Source organism: Periophthalmus magnuspinnatus, chromosome 10 (genome assembly GCF_009829125.3).
Source record: "Periophthalmus magnuspinnatus isolate fPerMag1 chromosome 10, fPerMag1.2.pri, whole genome shotgun sequence".
In the NCBI taxonomy this organism is placed as follows: domain Eukaryota; kingdom Metazoa; phylum Chordata; class Actinopteri; order Gobiiformes; family Gobiidae; genus Periophthalmus; species Periophthalmus magnuspinnatus.
Window position 1 is genome coordinate 52,256 of NC_047135.1, and position 19,209 is coordinate 71,464.

Below are 19,209 nucleotides of genomic sequence, written 5' to 3' on the forward strand. Positions count from 1 at the left end.
ATGTGACCCTCTCATTCACTCGGGTGAACTCCAACACGTGGCGGCTGAGCTGTGGGGCAGTGAGCAAGCCCACACCAGCCTGCCACCTCTCCCCACAGGCAATGCCAGAGAAATGGAGAATCCAGCCCCTCTCAAGGAGTTGGGTTCCAGAGCAAAAGCTGCGTGTGGAGGTGAGGCCGAGTATATCTAGTCGGTAGAGCTCAACCTCCCACACAAGCTCAGGCTCCTTCCCCACCCAGCGAGATGGCATTCCATGTCCCCAGAGCTAGTCTCCATGTCTGGAGATCCGGTCGTCGAGGCTTCCGCATTCGACTGCTGCTCAGATCTCTATGCACCAGCCCCTTACAAATCCTCTTGCGGGGGTGTGTGCATGTGAGGATGGCCCCACGTCGCTCCTTCAGGCTGAGCCTGGCCAGGCCCCCGTGAGAAAAGGCCTGGCATACCAGCCAAACAGAGCACTCCGCTCTCAGAATGCAGGACTATTAGTGGTTCCTAGAGTGTCGAAAAGTACAGTGGGAGGGAGAGCATTCAGTTACCAAGCTCCTGTGCTATGGAATCAACTCCCTGCTGATGTTAAACAGGCCCCCACAGTCTCTGTATTTCAGACCAGGCTTAAAACCTTCCTCTTCGGTATAGCTTATGACCAGGTTACCTAGTGAGGGAGTTAGGGAGTGACATTAAAACCCGGGATAAGATAGGCTGCAGTAGGAGATAACTAGCTGGGGGAAGTATGGCAACCTGAGCACTATCCTCTGCTTCCTCCTATTTTCTCATCAGCAATGCTATTCACATGTTGTCCCCTGTCCCACTCCCCCGTCGAGTGTAACTCTTTCAGATGCCCCGATGACAGCTGGACCCTCTCCTCCTCCCCGCCTGGCCCCCCTCCACCCGCCTCCCTCTCTTCCTCGTCTGGTTCTCATCCTCCTCACCCAGCTCTCCTCCTCCTCGCCTGGTCTTCCTCCTCCTCACCTGGCCCACTTCCGCCCCCCTCCCTCCTCCTCGCCTGGCCGATTTTTCTTGTTTTGTCTGATTTTTCCTGTTGATTGATTTTCCTGTTTGTTTTTGTGTGTAGGCAGCACGGTGGCTGAGTGGCAACACTCATGCCTCACAGCAAGAAGGTTCGGTCTGATCCCAGGGTCGCTCAGGCCTTTCTGTGTGGAGTTTTGCATGTTTCTCGCCGTGTCTGGATGGGTTTCCTCCGGGTACTCCGGTTTCCCCCATCAACAAAAACATGAACGCCCTTCCAGACAACTGTTGTTGTGATTTTGGATGTTACAAAAATAAAATGAATTGAATTGAACTTCAGACGGGCCTGGCTTACTACTACTGGCTTAAGCAGGGGGACACGTCTGGCACTGCAGAATTTGAGTCTGTGTCGGCGGAGTGTGTTACTGATGTTAGCCTTTGTTACTTTAGTCCCAGCTTTCTGCAGGTCATTCACCAGGTCCCCCCATGTGATTCTGGGATTTTTGCTCACCGTTCTTTTGATCATTTTGACCCCACAGGGTGAGATACTGCGTGGAGCCCCAGATTGAGGGAGATTATCAATGGCCTTTTATGTCTTCCATTTTCTAATAATTGCTCTCACAGTTGATTTCTTCACACCAAGCTGCTTGCCTATTGCAGATTCAGTCTTCGGGGCCTGGTGCAGGTCTACAGTTTTGTTTGTGGTTCCTTTGCTCTCTGGTCTTGCTCATAGTGGAGTTTGGAGTCCGACTGTTTGAGGTTGTGGACAGGTGTCTTTTATACTGATAACGAGTTCAAACAGGGGCCATTAATACAGGTAGCAAGTGGAGGACAGAGGAGCCTCTTAAAGAAGAAGTTACAGGTCTGTGAGACCCAGAAATGTAGTTTGTAGGTGACCAGATACTTATTTTCCATCATAATTTGCATATAAATTCTTTAAAAAAAAAAATCAGACAATGTTATTTCCTGGATTCTTTCCCACCATTCTGTCTCTCATAGTTGAAATGTACCTATGATGAAAATTACAGGCCTCGCTCATCTTTTTAAGTGGGAGAACTTGCACAACTGGTGACTCAATAAATACTTTTTTTCCCCCTGTAACTGTGTAGATAGTTTCAGCAAGTTAATCACTGTTCTATATCACTACATAGCAATTGGTAAATAAATTGACTACTGTTAGGAGGGACTAGCTTGTACTAAAACAAAAGTAACTTAAACATCCACAGACAGATTAAACAACATTTTAACTCTGTGGTGTTCTAGACTCTGCCCTCCAGGACCAAAGGCACAGGCCCGGGCCAGCTCAGTCTGTCCCAGGGCAGCTGTGACAGGACAGGCCTCACTGACCAATGCGTTTTTTATTGTGTGAGAGGCACTGGGACACAGGCTGCAGGTCATGGGATCATCTCATGAATGTGTAAAACCTTTCTCTATTGAAACTTTTGAAATCACTGAGTCAAAGGTCAAAGGCCAAACCTTTAGTGTAACACTTATGCAATATTAAGCTATTTATAACTATGCTAAAATAAGCATGCAGTCATCACCATAACCAACCTCCTAACCCTTAAACCAGGGGTCTCAAACTCAATTTACCTGGGGGCCACTGGAGGCAGAGTTTGGGTGAGGCTGGGCCACATGAGGTTTTCCACAGGAAATGCTTTTAAAAAAATGCACCGTTCGAAGTGCCATTCGAATGGTGCATTTAAGGGCTTACATAACTTCCGGCGCGACAAGTGCTGTCCCATTTCATGCACCCGATGAATGCAGCCGAAAATGTGTCATCGGCCGAGCATACTTCGCGCACTGCTATGATCTGTGTTCTCTGGTTTATAGGCTATGAATGTAAAAATTATACTGTTACTTCTGTCTCTGTTATTAGGTTTAACAAGGTATATTTTGTTAAAGTTATGTAGAAGCTACAATTGGGGAAAAAAATCACCTCGAACCTTATATTTGCCTATTGATATTCAAAGGGAAAGATTAATTCCTTACTTCATTCAATTTAAACAAATAAATGGCTGCAATGACACCTTGACTCTTGTATTAAATAATAAATAGTTAAAAAATAAAAACTAATTATTTCAGCGACGTCACGTAAGGTACGTTACGTAAGCGCACAGACAGAGGTTGAAGTTCGTTCCGTGTCCCATTTCAGCACAAAGGCGGGTACACGGAGAAGTCCCCTTCCTTGGCGGGGTACTTCGAACAGCACTTTGAACTGTGCATGTGGCGGATTGGGACCCAGTCACACTGTGGGTTTGACCCACAAACTCACGGTGTTAGGTTTGGGGCACTTTTAGGCACTCCCCCCCCCTATGTTCCTCAATTGTCTAGTTTGTGTTTAACTCATGAGTTCTTTTTCCTGTATATTTTTGTTGGTTTAGTTTCCCGCGCCGGAAGTTTTAAATAGCGTGAGCCTGACGTGCTCGCTCTCTCTGCTCTCCGCTCCGCTCTCCGCCGGTCTCCAGAACGCGCACGTACTCAGCGCGCTCTGGGTGCGGTGTTGCTCCCTGCTGACACCTCCATGCTGGGTTGTATAGCCTTTTGTTTGGCCTGGTGGGTCCGGACGTCTTATTTTCATTATTTTCTGTAGGGAAAGTTTATGGGTTGTGTTTTTTTGTAGGGTAGGGACAGCGGTGCGCTGGCAGCTCGTATAGGGTTGGCCTGTCCAGTGCACCGTCCTTATTTTACATTGACCGGCTCAACATGGTCCCTTTCCTTTCTTATTTTGTTTTTTTGGTTGGGCAAGGGGTTTTGTAAGGTTTTTTTTTTTTCCATTTCTGTCTTTCCATTTCTGATCGACACTGAAGCACTAAAAAATAAACACCAGTTTGAACCCTTATCCTTGTTTCCTCTGTCCTTTCATGAATGTTTGATTCCTTTGGGTCGACAGCAGCAACTTAAAAAAACTTTTTTTGAAGTGCTTTGAACGCAGCACGCTGGGACAAATGTCCACGTGTGCCCAATAGAAACGAGGCACCAGTCAGACACGGAAGAAAACACAACATGACAACGCTGCTGTAACTTTCACTCATTGAGAAATGTTTCTCTGCATCAATCCCGATATCCCGCCCCCGAGAGCCATATAACCCACCGTGATTGGTAGGTTCGTTCAGCTCCGCACACAACACTGTAAAGTGCCATACATATCAAACTCCCGGGCCGCACTAACATTAAACTTTCATATTAAGGTGGGGGCCACAAACTCGAGGCCCCAGGGCCGCAATTGGCCCTCGGGTCGTGAGTCTGAGACCCCTGCCCTAAAACAAACCTCCTAATTCCTAAACTCTAAACCTGACCTCCTAGCTCTTAACCCCTAAATCCAACCTCCTAATCCCAAAACCTAACCCCAACCTCCTAACCCCTAAACCCAACCTCCTAATCCCTACCCGCTAAAACCAACCTCTCAATTCCTAAACCCTAAACCCAAACACCTAACCCCTAACTCCTTACCCTAAAGCCAACCTCCTAACCCCAACTGCCTAACCCTAACCTCAACCTTCTAACCCCTAAACCTAACCCAAACCTCCTGACCCCAACCGCCTAACTCCAACCTCCTAACCCAAATCTAAACCTAGGCCTGGTCTCACCTGGACTTTCTCCTTATCCAGACCCTGGCCCAGACCCAGATCTTTGGTGTGACCGTTCTGTGTCACTCCACAGGCTTCATCCTGGACACGTGAAAGAAAAGAATTTAACCCTAAAACACTCAGACCTGACAGGGACAGGACAGCACAGGGACAGGGACGGAACAGGGCAGGGACAGGGATATAGAGTGTAGGATTTAGTATGTAGGGTTTAGGGTGTAGGGTGCAGGATGTAGGGTTTAGGGAGTAGGATGTCTGGTGTAGATTGTTGGATGTAGGATGTGGGGTGGGGGATGTAGGGTTTAGGATGTAGGGTGTAAAGTGGAGGATGTAGAGTTTAGGATGTAGGCTGTGGGGTGGGGGATGTAGGGTTTAGGATGTAGGGTGTAGAGTGGACGTGTAGGGTTTAGGATGAGGGGGTAGAGTGGAGGATGTAGGGTTTAGGATGTAGGCTGTGGGGTGGGGGATGTAGGGTTTAGGATGTAGGGTGTAGAGTGGAAGATGTAGGGCGTAGGATGGAGAGTTGAATGTCTTGAATATAGGGTGTAGAATGTAGGGTTTAGCGTGTAGGTTTTATGGTGTACAGTGTAGACTATAGGGTTTAGGGCAGGGGTGTCAATCAGGATCTGGCCCGCCTACAGACTTGATCCGGCCCTCAGCTGATTTGTAATAAAAATACACTCAGCAAAAATTTCCATTTTTTTTTTCTTTCTGATTGCTAGCAAAATAGCATCATCTTCGAAACCGTAATAATGAACCTTAATAAAAACAAAGCTGCCCTCAAAGCTACACACAAGCACTTAAATGACATTATGAAATTGGCAGCTACTCGGGATGTGATGCCTGATATTGATGCACCTGTGCAGGCTAAAAGATGCCAAGTTTCTGGATCAAAAACAAAGCATGACTTACTCCTGTAAAATAAAAAGGTAAAATGCTGATGATTTTAGGTCTGGATCTTTTTCTTTTTTTTTATGTGCAGAATGTTGAGTTGCTGTATTAATCTGCACATGCTCTAATAAAATCTAAATGTTTTTGTTGTTGTTTTTTTTCAAAATTACAGTATTGAGTTGCACTACACAAAAATTTGGTTTTTCAGGTTGTTCTTAATACCACCTCGGACCCCCCCTCCTCCCCCACTGCCCTCACAGTTGTGGAGCAGGACGTGACTAAGCTTTTCAGGAAGCAGAATCCCCGTAAGGCCGCGGGCCCAGACGGTGTCTCTCCTTCCACCCTTAGACACTGTGCTGAGGAACTGGCTCCTGTCTTCACGGACATTTTTAACACCTCCCTGGAGTCATGTCACGTCCCAGCCTGCTTCAAGCTGTCCACCATTGTCCCCGTCCCCAAGAAGCCCAGGATCACTGGACTTAATGACTACAGACCTGTGGCGCTGACGTCTGTAGTCATGAAGTCATTTGAGCGCCTGGTCCTGCACCACCTCAAGTCCTTCACCTCCCCCCTCCTGGACCCTCTGCAGTTTGCCTACAGAGCCAATCGGTCTGTGGACGACGCCATTAACCTGGCCCTTCACTTCATCCTCCAGCATCTGGACTCCCCGGGAACCTACGCCAGGATCCTGTTTGTGGACTTCAGCTCTGCATTCAACACCATCCTCCCTGCTCTGCTCCAGGACAAGCTCGCTCAGCTCAACGTGCCTGACTCCACCTGCAGGTGGATCACTGACTTCCTGACGGACAGGAGACAGCGCGTGCGGCTGGGGAAGAATGTCTCGGACACTCGGACTATCAGCACAGGATCTCCACAGGGCTGTGTACTTTCTCCCCTGCTCTTCTCCCTGTACACCAACTGCTGCACCTCCAGCCACGACTCCGTCAAACTGGTTAAGTTTGCGGATGACACCACCCTCATCGGACTCATCTCGGACAGCGATGAGTCTGCCTACAGGAGGGAGGTGGACCGGCTGGTGTCCTGGTGCAGCAGCAACAACCTGGAGCTCAACGCCCAGAAGACAGTGGAGATGATCGTGGACTTCAGGAAAGTCACAGCCCCCCTGCCTCCCCTCACCCTGACGGACTCCCCCATCACCACTGTGGACTCTTTCCGCTTCCTGGGCACCTGCATCACCCAGGATCTCAAATGGGAGCCGACCATCAGCTCCCTCATCAAGAAAGCCCAGCAGAGGATGTTCCACCTGCGGCAGCTGAGGAAACGCAAGCTGCCAGTCCAGATGATGGTGCAGTTTTACACGGCCATCATTGAGTCCATCCTCACCTCCTCCATCACTGTGTGGTTCGCTGGGGCCACTGCCAGGGACAGACAGAGACTGCAGCGCATTGTGCGCTCTGCTGAGAAGGTGATTGGCTGCAGCCTTCCATCTATACAGGACCTGTACGTCTCCAGGACTCGGGGGCGAGCAGGCCGTATAGCAGCTGACACCTCTCACCCTGGACATGGACTATTTGAGCCACTTCCCTCTGGCAGGAGGCTACGGTCCATTGGGACCAGAACCTCTCGCCATAAGAACAGTTTCTTCCCCTCTGCTGTTTGTCTCATGAACACTCTAAAATATCTGCACTAAACTGGACACTTTATAACACCGGTCACTTTAATAAGCCACTTTGCACTGTTGTTCTGATGCTGCTATTGTACATATTTTTTCCCTTTAAGTATTTCATTTAATTTTTTTAAGCATATCTTTTTAACTTTGTGCATGCTCTTATTTGTATTTGTATTTATTCAGTGTGTTTATGTTGCACTTTTTCACCGTATCAAGTTCCTAGTTTGTGAACTGTGTTCACAGACTATGGCAATAAAAGTCTTCTGATTCTGATTCTGATTCTGATATTTTATAAAGGAACAGTTCTCTTCAATAAAATAAAATGTTTCTACTGTTATGGCTTTGTTTAGCATGGGAAATTTGTATTGTTATGGATCTCTCCGTCCTAACTTTCGTAATACCATCTGTTGTAATGTATGTTATGTTGTTATGTCTTTTCTGTGTCTAGCGGCCTCCAGCCACTTTGATTAGACTGAACTGGCAAGGTTGTTTTTATGGTATAAATACTCTGCATGTATTTTCTTTCTCTGCTGAGGACGAGACGACACTGCTAGGGACACAGCTCTTTGACAATTGTGCACAATTGATTCAATACACCAGACTTTTGATTCAGGACAACTTCTCTGTTGATTTTTATATCTTTAAGATTTTTTATTATTAGAAATTCCACAACACTACTTATTGCTAGTATTTATGCTGTGAGTTTTCTGGTCCGGCCCCCTTGAGATTAAATTAAGTCGTATGTGGCCCCCAGACCAAAATGAATTTGACACCCCTGGTTTAGGGTGTAGAATAGAGGATGTAGGTTTTAGGGTGTAGATTTTAAGGTGTAGAGTTTAGGGTTTAGGGTGTAGGGTTGAGGATGTAGAGTTTGGGATGTAGGGTTTAGGGTGTAGGGTGTAGGATTTAGGGTGTAGGATTTTGGATTGTTACCTGAATGAAGGTCTTGAAGCCCTCCAGAATGGGTCTATACCCGGTGCAGCGACACAAATTGCCTACAAACCATAAAAGTAGCACTAGTAGTAGTAGTAGTAGTAGTAGCAGTAGTAGTAGTAGTAGTAGCAGCAGTACCAGACGTAGTAGTACTAGTAATGTTCCAGTAGTAGGATAATCCATGCTGAGAAATTCCGTATATCCACTACTACAGTTATTTTACAGTGTTCAATTGAAGACAAAAACTAGTTTACAGCTGTGACACAGATATATGTTCAGTACAAGATAGTCTATATCTACCTATATGTCTAATCAGATAACTAAGCAGAAAAACTAGAGGTATCCTACTAGAGGGGTCCTACTACACCCATCCCATTAGAGGCATCCTACTAGTAATAGTAGTAGCAGCATTAGGAGTAGTATTAGCAGTAGCAATATTAGTAGAAGTAGCAGTAGTAGTTTTAGTAGCAGTAGCAGAAGTAGTAGTAGTAGTAGCATTAGTAGTAGTATTAGCAATAGCACTAGTAGTGGTAGTAGTAGAAGCAATAGGTAGCAGTAGCAGTAACAGTATTAGTAGTAGCAGTAGTAGTTTTAGTAGCAGTAGCAGAAGAAGTGTCAGTGGCAGTAGTAGTAAATAGTAGCAGTAGTTGGAGTAGTAGTAGTAGTAGGAGTAGTAGTAGTAGCAGCAGTAGTAGTAGTAGTAGTAGTAGTAGTAGTAGTAGTAGCAGTAGCACCAGTAGCAGTAGCAGTAGCACCAGTAGCAGTAGTAGTAGCAGTAGTAGTAGTAGTAAATAGTAGCAATAGTAGGAGCAGTAGCAGTAGTAGTAGCAGTTGTAGTAGTAGCAGTCGTAGAAACAGTAGCAGCAGTAGCAGTAGCGGTAGTAGCAGTAGCAGTAACAATAGTAGTAGTAGCAGTAGTTTTCGTAGCAATAGTAGTTTTAATTGCAGTAGCAGTAGCAGTACCAGAAGTAGTAGTAGTTGCATTAGTAGTAGCAGTAGCAGTAGAAGTAGCAGTAGCATTAGCAGTAGTAAATAGGAGCAGTAGCAGTAGTAGTAGTAGTAGTAGGAGCAGTAGCAGTAGTATTGACAGTAGAAGTATAGAAGTAGTTATAGAAGTAGCAGTAGCAGTAGTAGGAGCAGCAGCAGTAGTAGTAGTAGTAACAGTGGTAGTAGTAGGAGGAGAAGTAGTAGTAGCAGTAATATGAGCAGTAATACGAGCAGTAGTAGTAGTAGTAGTAGTAGTAACAGTAGTAGTAGCAGTTGTAGCAGTAGAAGTAGCAGTAGCATTAGCAGAAGTAGTAGCACTAGCAGTAATACGAGCAATAATACGAGCAGTAGTAGTAGCAGTAGTAGTAGCAGTAGTACCCTGAAAGGCCTGGTGAAGCTGCTCCATGTGGGGTGCGGGGTTGTTCCGGAGCAGAGCGTACATGGACATGACGAAGCCTGGTGTACAAAAGCCACACTGTGAGCCATGAGCATGAGAGATACGCTCCTGAAACAAACATGTCAGAGAGCTACATATGAATATGTAAGAGAGATACACACAAACTTATAAGAGATACACACATGCACATATAAGAGCTACACACATGAACATATAAGAGCTACACACATGCACATATAAGAGATACACACATGCACATATAAGAGCTACACACATGCACATATAAGAGATACACACATGCACATATAAGAGATACACACATGAACATATACGAGCTACACACATGAACATATACGAGCTACACACATGAACATATAAGAGATACACACATGAACATATAAGAGCTACACACATGAACATATACGAGCTACACACATGAACATATACGAGCTACACACATGAAAATATAAGAGATACACACATGAACATATAAGAGAAACACACATGAACATATACGAGCTACACACATGAACATATCAGAGATACACACGAACATATAAGAGATACACATGAACATATAAGAGATACACACATGAACATATAAGAGATACACACATGAACATATAAGAGATACACACGAACATATAAGAGATACACACATGAACATATAAGAGATGCACACATGAACATATAAGAGCTACACACATGAACATATAAGAGATACACACATGAACATATAAGAGATACACACATGAACATATAAGAGATACACACGAACATATAAGAGATACACACATGAACATATAAGAGATACACACATGAACATATAAGAGCTACACACATGAACATATAAGAGATACACACATGAACATATAAGATATAACCAACTACTCCTACTGATACTACTAGTGATACCACTTCTACTTCTGCTACCACTACTAGGACTAGTAATACCACTACTACTACTACTACAACTAGTGTTATCACCACTACTACTACTAGTTATACTCCTTTTCACCTGGACTGGGTGCAGTTTTTGAGCAGTGGAGCCGATGCCTTCGACGGTGGTGATGGCGGCGAGGTGCAGAGAACAGAGAGGAGCCAGGCAAGCATTTACCGCCAGATGGCTTCAGACTGCTAAAGAAAATACACTGGATGCCCTCCCTTCCCCCTGTATTATTCTGTGTCAGATGCCCTCCCATCCCCCTATATTATTCTGTGTCAGATGCCCTCCCATCCCCCTATATTACTCTTCTTCAGATGCCCTCCCATCCCCTTGTATTTGGCTGTGACAGATGCCCTTGTATTCCTACTCAATGCCTGTGTGTCAGATGCCCTCCCATCATATTTAACATTAAAACATGAAATGAATTTGTGGTGCAGTGGTGCGGAAGGATACAGGAGGCGCTGTGAGTCCAGGTGGAAGCGTGATATCATCACGGTGCATGCGCCACAGCCGCCCTCAGCGCAGCCAAGTTTTGTCCCGGTCAGGCCCACTGAAACCAGACCATGATTAGACCAGACCATGATTAGACCAGACCATGATTAGACCAGGATTAGACCAGGATTAGACCAGGATTAGACCAGGATTAGACAAGGGGATAGACAAGACCAGGATTAGACCAGACCAGGATTAGACCAGGATTAGACCAGACCAGGGTTAGACCAGGTTAGACCAGACTACTACTTCTAAAGTGATTGATAGATCTTTTTTTTTAAATTATTATTTTTATTATTATAGAGTAGAGCACTTATGGACTCATTTGACAAAGCATGACAAAATCAGACAAGCATAACACTTTATCCTTTCTCAGGCTCTAGAATCACACAGGTCTGTCTCCTTTCTCAGGCTCTAGAACAGTGGTGTCAAACACATTTTCACCAAGGGCCACATAAGCAAAATGGCTGCCCTCAAAGGGCCAGATGTAAAATAAATCTACTTCTTTAACTTGTCACTGTTTCTGTATTTATTACTTATTCAAGTTACAAATATTGCATATGTATTTGCCTAGATGTAAAAATATGGCTGTGTAACTGCGTATCTCCTGATAAAATTACATTTTAAGACATACGTTTTAATTTACCCTGTTGAGGGCCACATGAAATGATGTGGAGGGCCACATTTGGCCTGTGGGCCTTGAATTTGACACGTGCTGTAGAATCACAGTTATAACAGTGTCTTCTATCTCAGGCAGTGTTATACCTGTGTGATTCTACAGGCTCTTATCTCAGGCTTTAGAATTAATGGTCTAATCCTGGTCTTTAAGTGCAAACAGAAGACAGGTTTAGGCTGCAGTGTGCTAAAGCAGCCTGGTGCATTGTGGGTCCTGTGGTGGCCTGGTGCATTGTGGGAGCTGAGGCAACCTGATGCATTCTGGGTGCTGAGGCGACATGGTGCATTGTGGGAAACAATCTGTGGAGTTCCTACGTTTTTTGCGCAGGTAAAACAAAAGGGTCATCTCAGGATCAGGATTCTTCTCCACCACCTGAAACAAATAAAACAAATATTGCAGTGCAACACTATCTACATGCTCTGAAATACTGCAGTACTACACCATGTACACGCTCTGAAATACTGCAGTACTACACCATGTACACGCTCTGAAATACTGCAGTACTACACCATGTACACGCTCTGAAATACTGCAGTACTACACCATGTACACGCTCTGAAATGCTGCAGTACTACACCATGTACACGCTCTGAAATACTGCAGTACTACACCATGTACACGCTCTGAAATACTGCAGTACTACACCATGTACACGCTCTGAAATACTGCAGTACTACACCATGTACACGCTCTGAAATACTGCAGTACACCATGTATATGCTCTGAAATACAGCAATACTACATCATGTACACACTCTGAAATCTGAAATACTGCAGTACTACACCATGTACACGGTCTGAAATACTGCAGTACTACACCATGAACACACTCTGAAATACTGCAGTACCACGCCTTTTACACGCTCTGAAATACTGCAGTACAACACCATGTACACGCTCTGAAATACTGCAGTACTACACCATGTACATGCTCTGAAATACTGCAGTACACCATGTACACACTCTGAAATAATGCAGTACTACACCATGTACACACTCTGAAATACTGCAGTACTACACGATGTACATGCTCTGAAATACTGCAGTACTACACCATGAACACACTCTGAAATACTGCAGTACCACGCCTTTTACACGCTCTGAAATACTGCAGTACAACACCATGTACACGCTCTGAAATACTGCAGTACTACACCATGTACACGCTCTGAAATACTGCAATACAACACCATGTACACGCTCTGAAATACTGCAATACAACACCATGTACATGCTCTGAAATACTGCAATACAACACCATGTACATGCTCTGAAATACTGCAGTACTACACCATGTATACTCTGAGATATTCACTGAGCATGTTATCCTTTGGGGCCTTGTCCTTGACTGTGGCTCTCACACTCACTGGTCCTTGGCCTCCTTCCTTGCGGCTCGTGTACAGTCTTAGGGTGCTGGATTTGGGATGGAACCCTCCATGCATGGTCAGGAGCTTTCGGATCTTAACGTATATGGTCTGTATCTCCTCCTTAGGCTTATGATTCCTGTTGTGTCGTCGAAGGTATTTGGCAATGTCCGCTTTCCTTGTTTCCTCTTCAAGTTTGCCATTTGCTTGTGTGATACCAAGGTACTTGTAACTGTCCACGATGTCAGCTATTGTTCCTTCTGGGAGTGAAACCCCTTCTGTGTGGACTACCTTCCCTCTCTTTGGCACCATCTAGCTACACTTCTCAAGAAACAAATGACATTCCAGTGTCTGTGTTGCAGATCCTGGTGGTCGATGTCTCACTCGTTCTTAGCGTACAGCTTGATGTCATCCATGTAGAGGAGGTGACTGATGGTGGCCCCATTCCTGAGTTGTGTCCATAGCCAGTGTTGTTGATGATTTGGCTGAGGGGGTTCAGACCTATGCAGAACAGCAGTGGGGACAGTGTGTCTCCTTTGTATATGCCACATTTGACGGTCACTTGTGCAAGTAGCTTCCCATTGGCTTCAAGGGTGGTTTTCCACAACCTCACTGAGTTTGCAGTGAAGGCTCTTAGAGTCCTGATGATGTTTTAAAGCTCCATTCAGTGATGCATGTGTGTGGCATTGAGTCTTAGGCTTTCTTGTAATCAATCCAGGCAGTGCACAGGTCGGCCTAACAGGTTCTACAGTCTCGGGTGACTGAGCTTGTGGTGCTCCCCTGGTGTTTGGCTCCTCTGGTGTCTTTGCTGATGCCCTTCTGTGCTGTGCTCATGTATTGACGCATGTGTCCACTTATCTTAGCCACGATGATGCCCAACGTGAGCTTCCATGTTGTGGAGAGACAGGTTATTGGCCGATAGTTGGATGAGGCTATACCCTTTGAGGGATCCTTCTGGACCAGGATTGTACGTCCTTCGGTTAGCCATTCAGGGTGAGTCCCATCCCTTAGCGGTTGGTTCATTTGTGCTGCCAGGTACTCATGCAGAGCAGTGAGCTCCTTTAGCCAGTAGGCTTGGATCATATCAGGGCCTGGTGCGGTCGAGTTTTTCATATTTGACACTCTTTCTTGGATGTCTACCCCGTGATGGTGACTGGATTCTGTTCAGGGAGGTTGCTGTGGTCTTCTCTCAGAGCCACCAGACACTGTGCATCGCTGTTATGCGATGCCTCCTTCTCTCATATACGTTTCCAGTAATGTCCGGTTTCCAGCCTTGGCGGGTCTGCTCTGGTGTTTTTACCCTGCCATTGAGCGTACACTTTCGCCAATTGTGTTACAAACAGATGGTTTATTCGTCTGGGTTCATTATCTTGTGTGTACCTCTTAAGGCGGCTGGCCAAGGCTTGGAGTATTTGTTTGGCAGTTTCAAGTGCTTCAGAAATGGGTATCTCATTGTACCTCTTGGGTACTTGTTTTTTCATTGCGCCTCTCTGGGCCTCTGACAGTTGGCTTACTTCTCTCCATGCTGTCTTGATTTTAGCCTCTAACTGTTGTTTCCATAGTGGCTATTGTTTCTCATGGCTCCCCTGTACATCAAGGACAAGGCCCCAACAGATGACGTCGTCAGTGTCTCAGACAGTGGAGTGCAGAGGAAGAGGTGCTGGAGGAACCATCATGGGAGGACAAGCCCCTGCATGGCATGTACCACCAGAACATAACTGAAGTGGCTGATATCAAGAAATCCTACCAAATTAAATGAAATTAAATTAAACGAATTTTATTTTGAGTATGTTCATAAATCATGTAGTACATGTCCATTACAGTCCATAAAATAAAATAAAATATCATCCACAAAAACATTGAACATTCTCAAAAGGGATGTGGGAAGAAGTGTACACTTATTTAATCCCACCCCTTTCTTCTGATTAAAACTTTTCACAAAAATTTCATCCAGCTTGAGAAAACTGGGCTTAAGAGGCATTCATCCTGGCTGCACAGGAGCAGGCCTTGAGCACTAGAGCGATAGAGGCCCAGATCTACCACACCAAACGAGACCCAAGGTGTGGCTATAAATAAATAGATGTAAGGTAAAAATGAACAACTGGGCCAGTTTTCAGCCCGTCTGATGAGGAAATGATGAGTTCTGCTGTGACCGCAGGGCAACACAAGAGTTAAACTAAAAGGTTAGAACTGCTCCTGTGTTTAACCTCTACTCAAGCTTCAGCTAACATTTATTTAGCCTTAGTGTGAGCTGTCTTTTTTAACCTTTACTTAGCCTCAGTGTGAGCTGTTTTTTTTAACCTTTACTTAGCCTCAGTGTGAGCTGTTTTTTTTTAACCTTTACTTAGCCTCAGTGTGAGCTGTAATTTTTAACCTTTACTTAGCCTCACTGTGAGCTGTCTTTTTAACCTTTACTTAGCCTCAGTGTGAGCTGTTTTTTTTTCTTTACTAAAGTTAGGTAGTATTTAGCAGCGGCACACAGAAAAGAGCTCTTTGATCCTGTGTTTTTACTAATACACTTGATCTGCGTTAACACGATAAAACAATACAAGAGAGTCCAAAATCGGATTCTAACCAATAATAAAACAAGTATCAAAACTAGATCCTCATGTTTCACAGGTATCAATACTACAAAAGTCCCATTGACAGAAATGAACCTTTCCTGAATATCTTTAGAATGACAATGAGCTGTATCTTTCACAAGTACAAGACACATAGACTAGTGTATACCCATGGACCACTATGAATCTAGTAGACACTGAGGCACTACACAGAGAGTTAAGCTGCCTAGGGGTTGCTATGCTGGGGAAAGTATGGTAGCCCGAGCACTATCCTCTGTTTCCTCCCATTTTCCCTCAACAGCTTCACTGCTCAGTTCACCTGGAGTTCGTTCAATGCTCTTCACACTTTCCCTCTCCCACTGCCTTCTGGGGAGTGCATATGTTTCAGATGTCCTCCCGCTGACCGCCCGGTGATGACTGGACCCTAGATGTGCCCTGATACTGTTCTGTGGACCCGGACCCTGCCTTCGCTCGCCTGGCTGGAAGACCCGGTGCCTGGCTGGGGTGGCTCCCGTCCTGCCATGGGTGGGCCCCTCTCTGTCCCTTAGTTGAGTGAGCTCTGGCCCTAAAGGCTTGAACTTTATCGGCAAATGGATGCGCATTAGTCCTGGACACATCTGCAGCTGTCCGTCCATGGGAGTAGATCTCTCCTTCACTGTTGTTCTCCTCGAGGTTTCTGTTTTTCCCACTGGGTTTTAAGTTTTTCCTTGCCGAGAAGCAGGGTCTAAGGACAGGGGGCGCTCTGGGACAGTTCTCTAATTGCTTGTTTTCTATTTCTGTTTCATTGTTGATTCTCTAACTTTCTGTTGGTTAAATTAATTCTCATGTTCAGCCCTAAGATGCAACTGCTGTTGGGATTTTGGGCTTTACAAGAATAAACTGAATTGCAAGCGGACAAGCACTGAATTTGAATAAATACAGAAAAAAGTAGGAGAAGCACTTGAAGCACTCCTATGCTTAAAGTTTAAAAATGTGATTTTAACCCATTGGCTACTACTACCTGAATTCTATTTGAAAGAAAATTTTGGAACCAATCAAAGAAAAGGAAGTGATTTACATTTGTAGTTGTCCCACTTTATGTAAAGACAGAACACCAGCCGTGCCATAGTTCTGGTAAAACCTCCATTTGAACTGAGACATTCATATAACTAAACAAGAGGAGCTGCTGACAGAACTTTATAAATTCACTGGTTTCAGACTCTGATGATGCCTCACGAGGAGCTCACAAGACCAAACCCCAATTAGAAATATAACAGTAGCAGCAGCAGTGGTAGCAGTAGTAGCACTTTTAAAAAGTATCTCTCTTATTGAGCCTCTGGCAAAAATTTGGAAATGTTTTTACCTTTTTGCCGTTGACAAAGAAGATGAGCTCATCAGATCCAGACTCGATCAGGACCTGGGTCTTTGTGTTCATTCTGGGACCTGTGTTCGTTCTGGGACCTTTAGTCCTGGTTCAGTCCTGGTTTAGTCCTGCTTTAGACTTTGGTTTCAACCTGAGTTAGTTCTCGTTTAGTCCCTTTTGTCTGTTGAGCAGTCCTGGGCTCACCCTCCTGTCCTCCTCTGTGATTGGCTGAGGTGTATGAGGCTCACATCAGACATACATACATATACTACTACTAATAATCCTTTAGGTGAGTGTGTGTGTGTGTGTATATATATATATATATATATATATATATATATATATATATATATATATATATATATATATACTACTAATAATCCTTTAGGTGAGTGTGTGTGTGTGTGTGTGTGTGTATATATATATATATATATATATATATATACATACACACATACATATATACATATATATGTTCACTGGTGAGCTCAATTGGTAATTCATCTGACTTTCACATGGGGCCCAGTTTGAATCCCCCCCATTGTGCAATAAGCAATTACCAGCAGCCAGTGTGGGTGTAACCCACACTTAAGCCTTTTATTTCACTGGCACTTCCTGTTGCTGTGGTCTCATGTGCCTTTAAGTTCTGGGGTCACAGAGGGCACAGGGGTCACAGGTCACTGATTAGCGGTCATGTTTATATTGCTAAATAACACATAAATATGAGCTAAATTAGCTTCTTTGTGTAAAGATCCCAGTCTGCCTTGCGTTCTGTGCTGTTTTTCCCCTCCCTTCTGTGTCAGAGCCTGAAGCTGGGCGGAGATTCGGGCTCCTCCCATGCACACCTGCAACTAGTCCGTAATCAAGCTGCACGTGGGGAGGACAAAGGGCCCAAGGACCTGACACTCAGCGCCAGATTGTCTGCGTATCCTCAGTGATCCCGCTCCCTGAACCTGCACCGTGCCTCCATCTCCAACCCGGTACGTAACTCTCACTCTCCGTCTCAGTTCACCTCGACCGGTACGGACTTCCTCGTCTCTGAGCCCGCTGCCCACGACCCACTCAAAGACTACTGCACAAAACCCCGTTCTCAACTGTCTGCTCCATCAACCTTCATTTGCATAACCTTATCTGTAAATAAACATTGTAAACTGTTCACTCAAGTTCTGAATCTTTGGTCTCCCTGTCAGTCACTATGAGAGAATGATCTGGCCAACATGGACCACGACGTCAACGACGTGCAATGGGATTTTCTCAGTCATTTTGTGTTTGTGTATCTGGACGATATTCAAATTTTTTCTAAGACCCCACAGGAACACCAGCACCATGTGAGCCAGGTCCTCCAGAGGCTCCTGAAGAACAACCTATACATAAAGGCGGAGAAGTGTGAGGTCCACGAAGATAAGGTCAGTTTTCTGAGGTTTATTGTGGAGTGTGGACAGGTTCTGAGAAAATAATGGTGGTAACTGAGTGGCCTACACCCAACAACGAGAAACTGTTACAAACATTTATTGGGTTTGCTAACTTCTACCAAAGTTTTATCAGAGACTTTAGCCGTGTCGTTGCTCCCCTCACTAAACTCGCCTCTCCCTCCAAACAGTTCTGCTGGACCCCAGAAGCCCAGTCTGCCTTTGATAAACTGAAAGGTCTATTCACCTCTGCCCCAGTCCTAGATCAGCCCCACAACTCCTTGGTGAGTTCTGCTACCGGTCTATCCCCTTTTCCAAGCCTCCCTAGGTTACCAGCCTCCACTCCACTGTCTAAGGAGAAGGACCTGGCAGTGACCTCCGTGCAACACCACCTCCAAAGCTGCCGCAGAGTCTGGAGAAGAATTAGGGCAGCCCTTCTTCAATCCAGGGCCAGGATAAAGGCAGCTGCGGACAAGCACTGTTCTCCTGTTCCTCAACATCAGCCAGGTCAGTCAGTTTCGCTCTCCTCTAAAAATATCCTTCTGAAAACAGACTCTCGGAAACTTTCTCCTCGCTTCTTGGGGCCCTTCAAGATCACCAACATCAACAGCCCGTCTGCAGTTCGTCTTCAACTCCTTCCCTCCGCATCCACCCTACATTCCATATGTCTCATCTTAAACCCGTCTGTTCCTCCCATGCACACCTGCAACTAATCCATAATCAAGCTGCACATGGGGAGGACAAAGGGACCGAGGACCTGACACTCAGCGCCAGATCGTCCACGTATCCTCAGTACTGCTCTGCTTGGCTCAGTCTCGTTTTTGCATTCATGTCTTTTGCACTCAGTTTGGATATCTTTGTTCCTTGCCAGATCCCACTCTCTAAACCTGCACCGTGCCTCCGTCTCCGACCCAGCTCTCCACAACCAGTGTCTCAGTTCACCACGACCGGTACGGACTTCCTTGTCTCTGACCCCCCTGCCCACAACCTGCTCGAAGACTACTGCATGAGGAACTTGTAGGATCAGC

At 45.3% G+C, this 19,209-nt stretch overlaps 1 protein-coding gene across 1 annotated transcript in view; it reads right to left on the bottom strand.

Annotated features, from left to right (window-relative positions):
• xdh (xanthine dehydrogenase) overlaps positions 1–16,844 on the bottom strand; it is a 53,104-nt gene extending 36,260 nt beyond the window's left edge. Inside the window, exons 1-6 of the mRNA XM_033974527.2 lie at positions 16,773–16,844; positions 11,820–11,877; positions 10,791–10,887; positions 10,410–10,518; positions 9,373–9,499; positions 8,008–8,069 (exon numbers count right to left, since the gene is read on the bottom strand). Coding sequence (XP_033830418.1) covers positions 8,008–8,069; positions 9,373–9,499; positions 10,410–10,518; positions 10,791–10,887; positions 11,820–11,877; positions 16,773–16,844 — 525 coding nt within the window. The remainder of the gene's footprint in view (positions 1–8,007; positions 8,070–9,372; positions 9,500–10,409; positions 10,519–10,790; positions 10,888–11,819; positions 11,878–16,772) is intronic.
• Between the last annotated feature and the right edge of the window lie 2,365 nt (positions 16,845–19,209).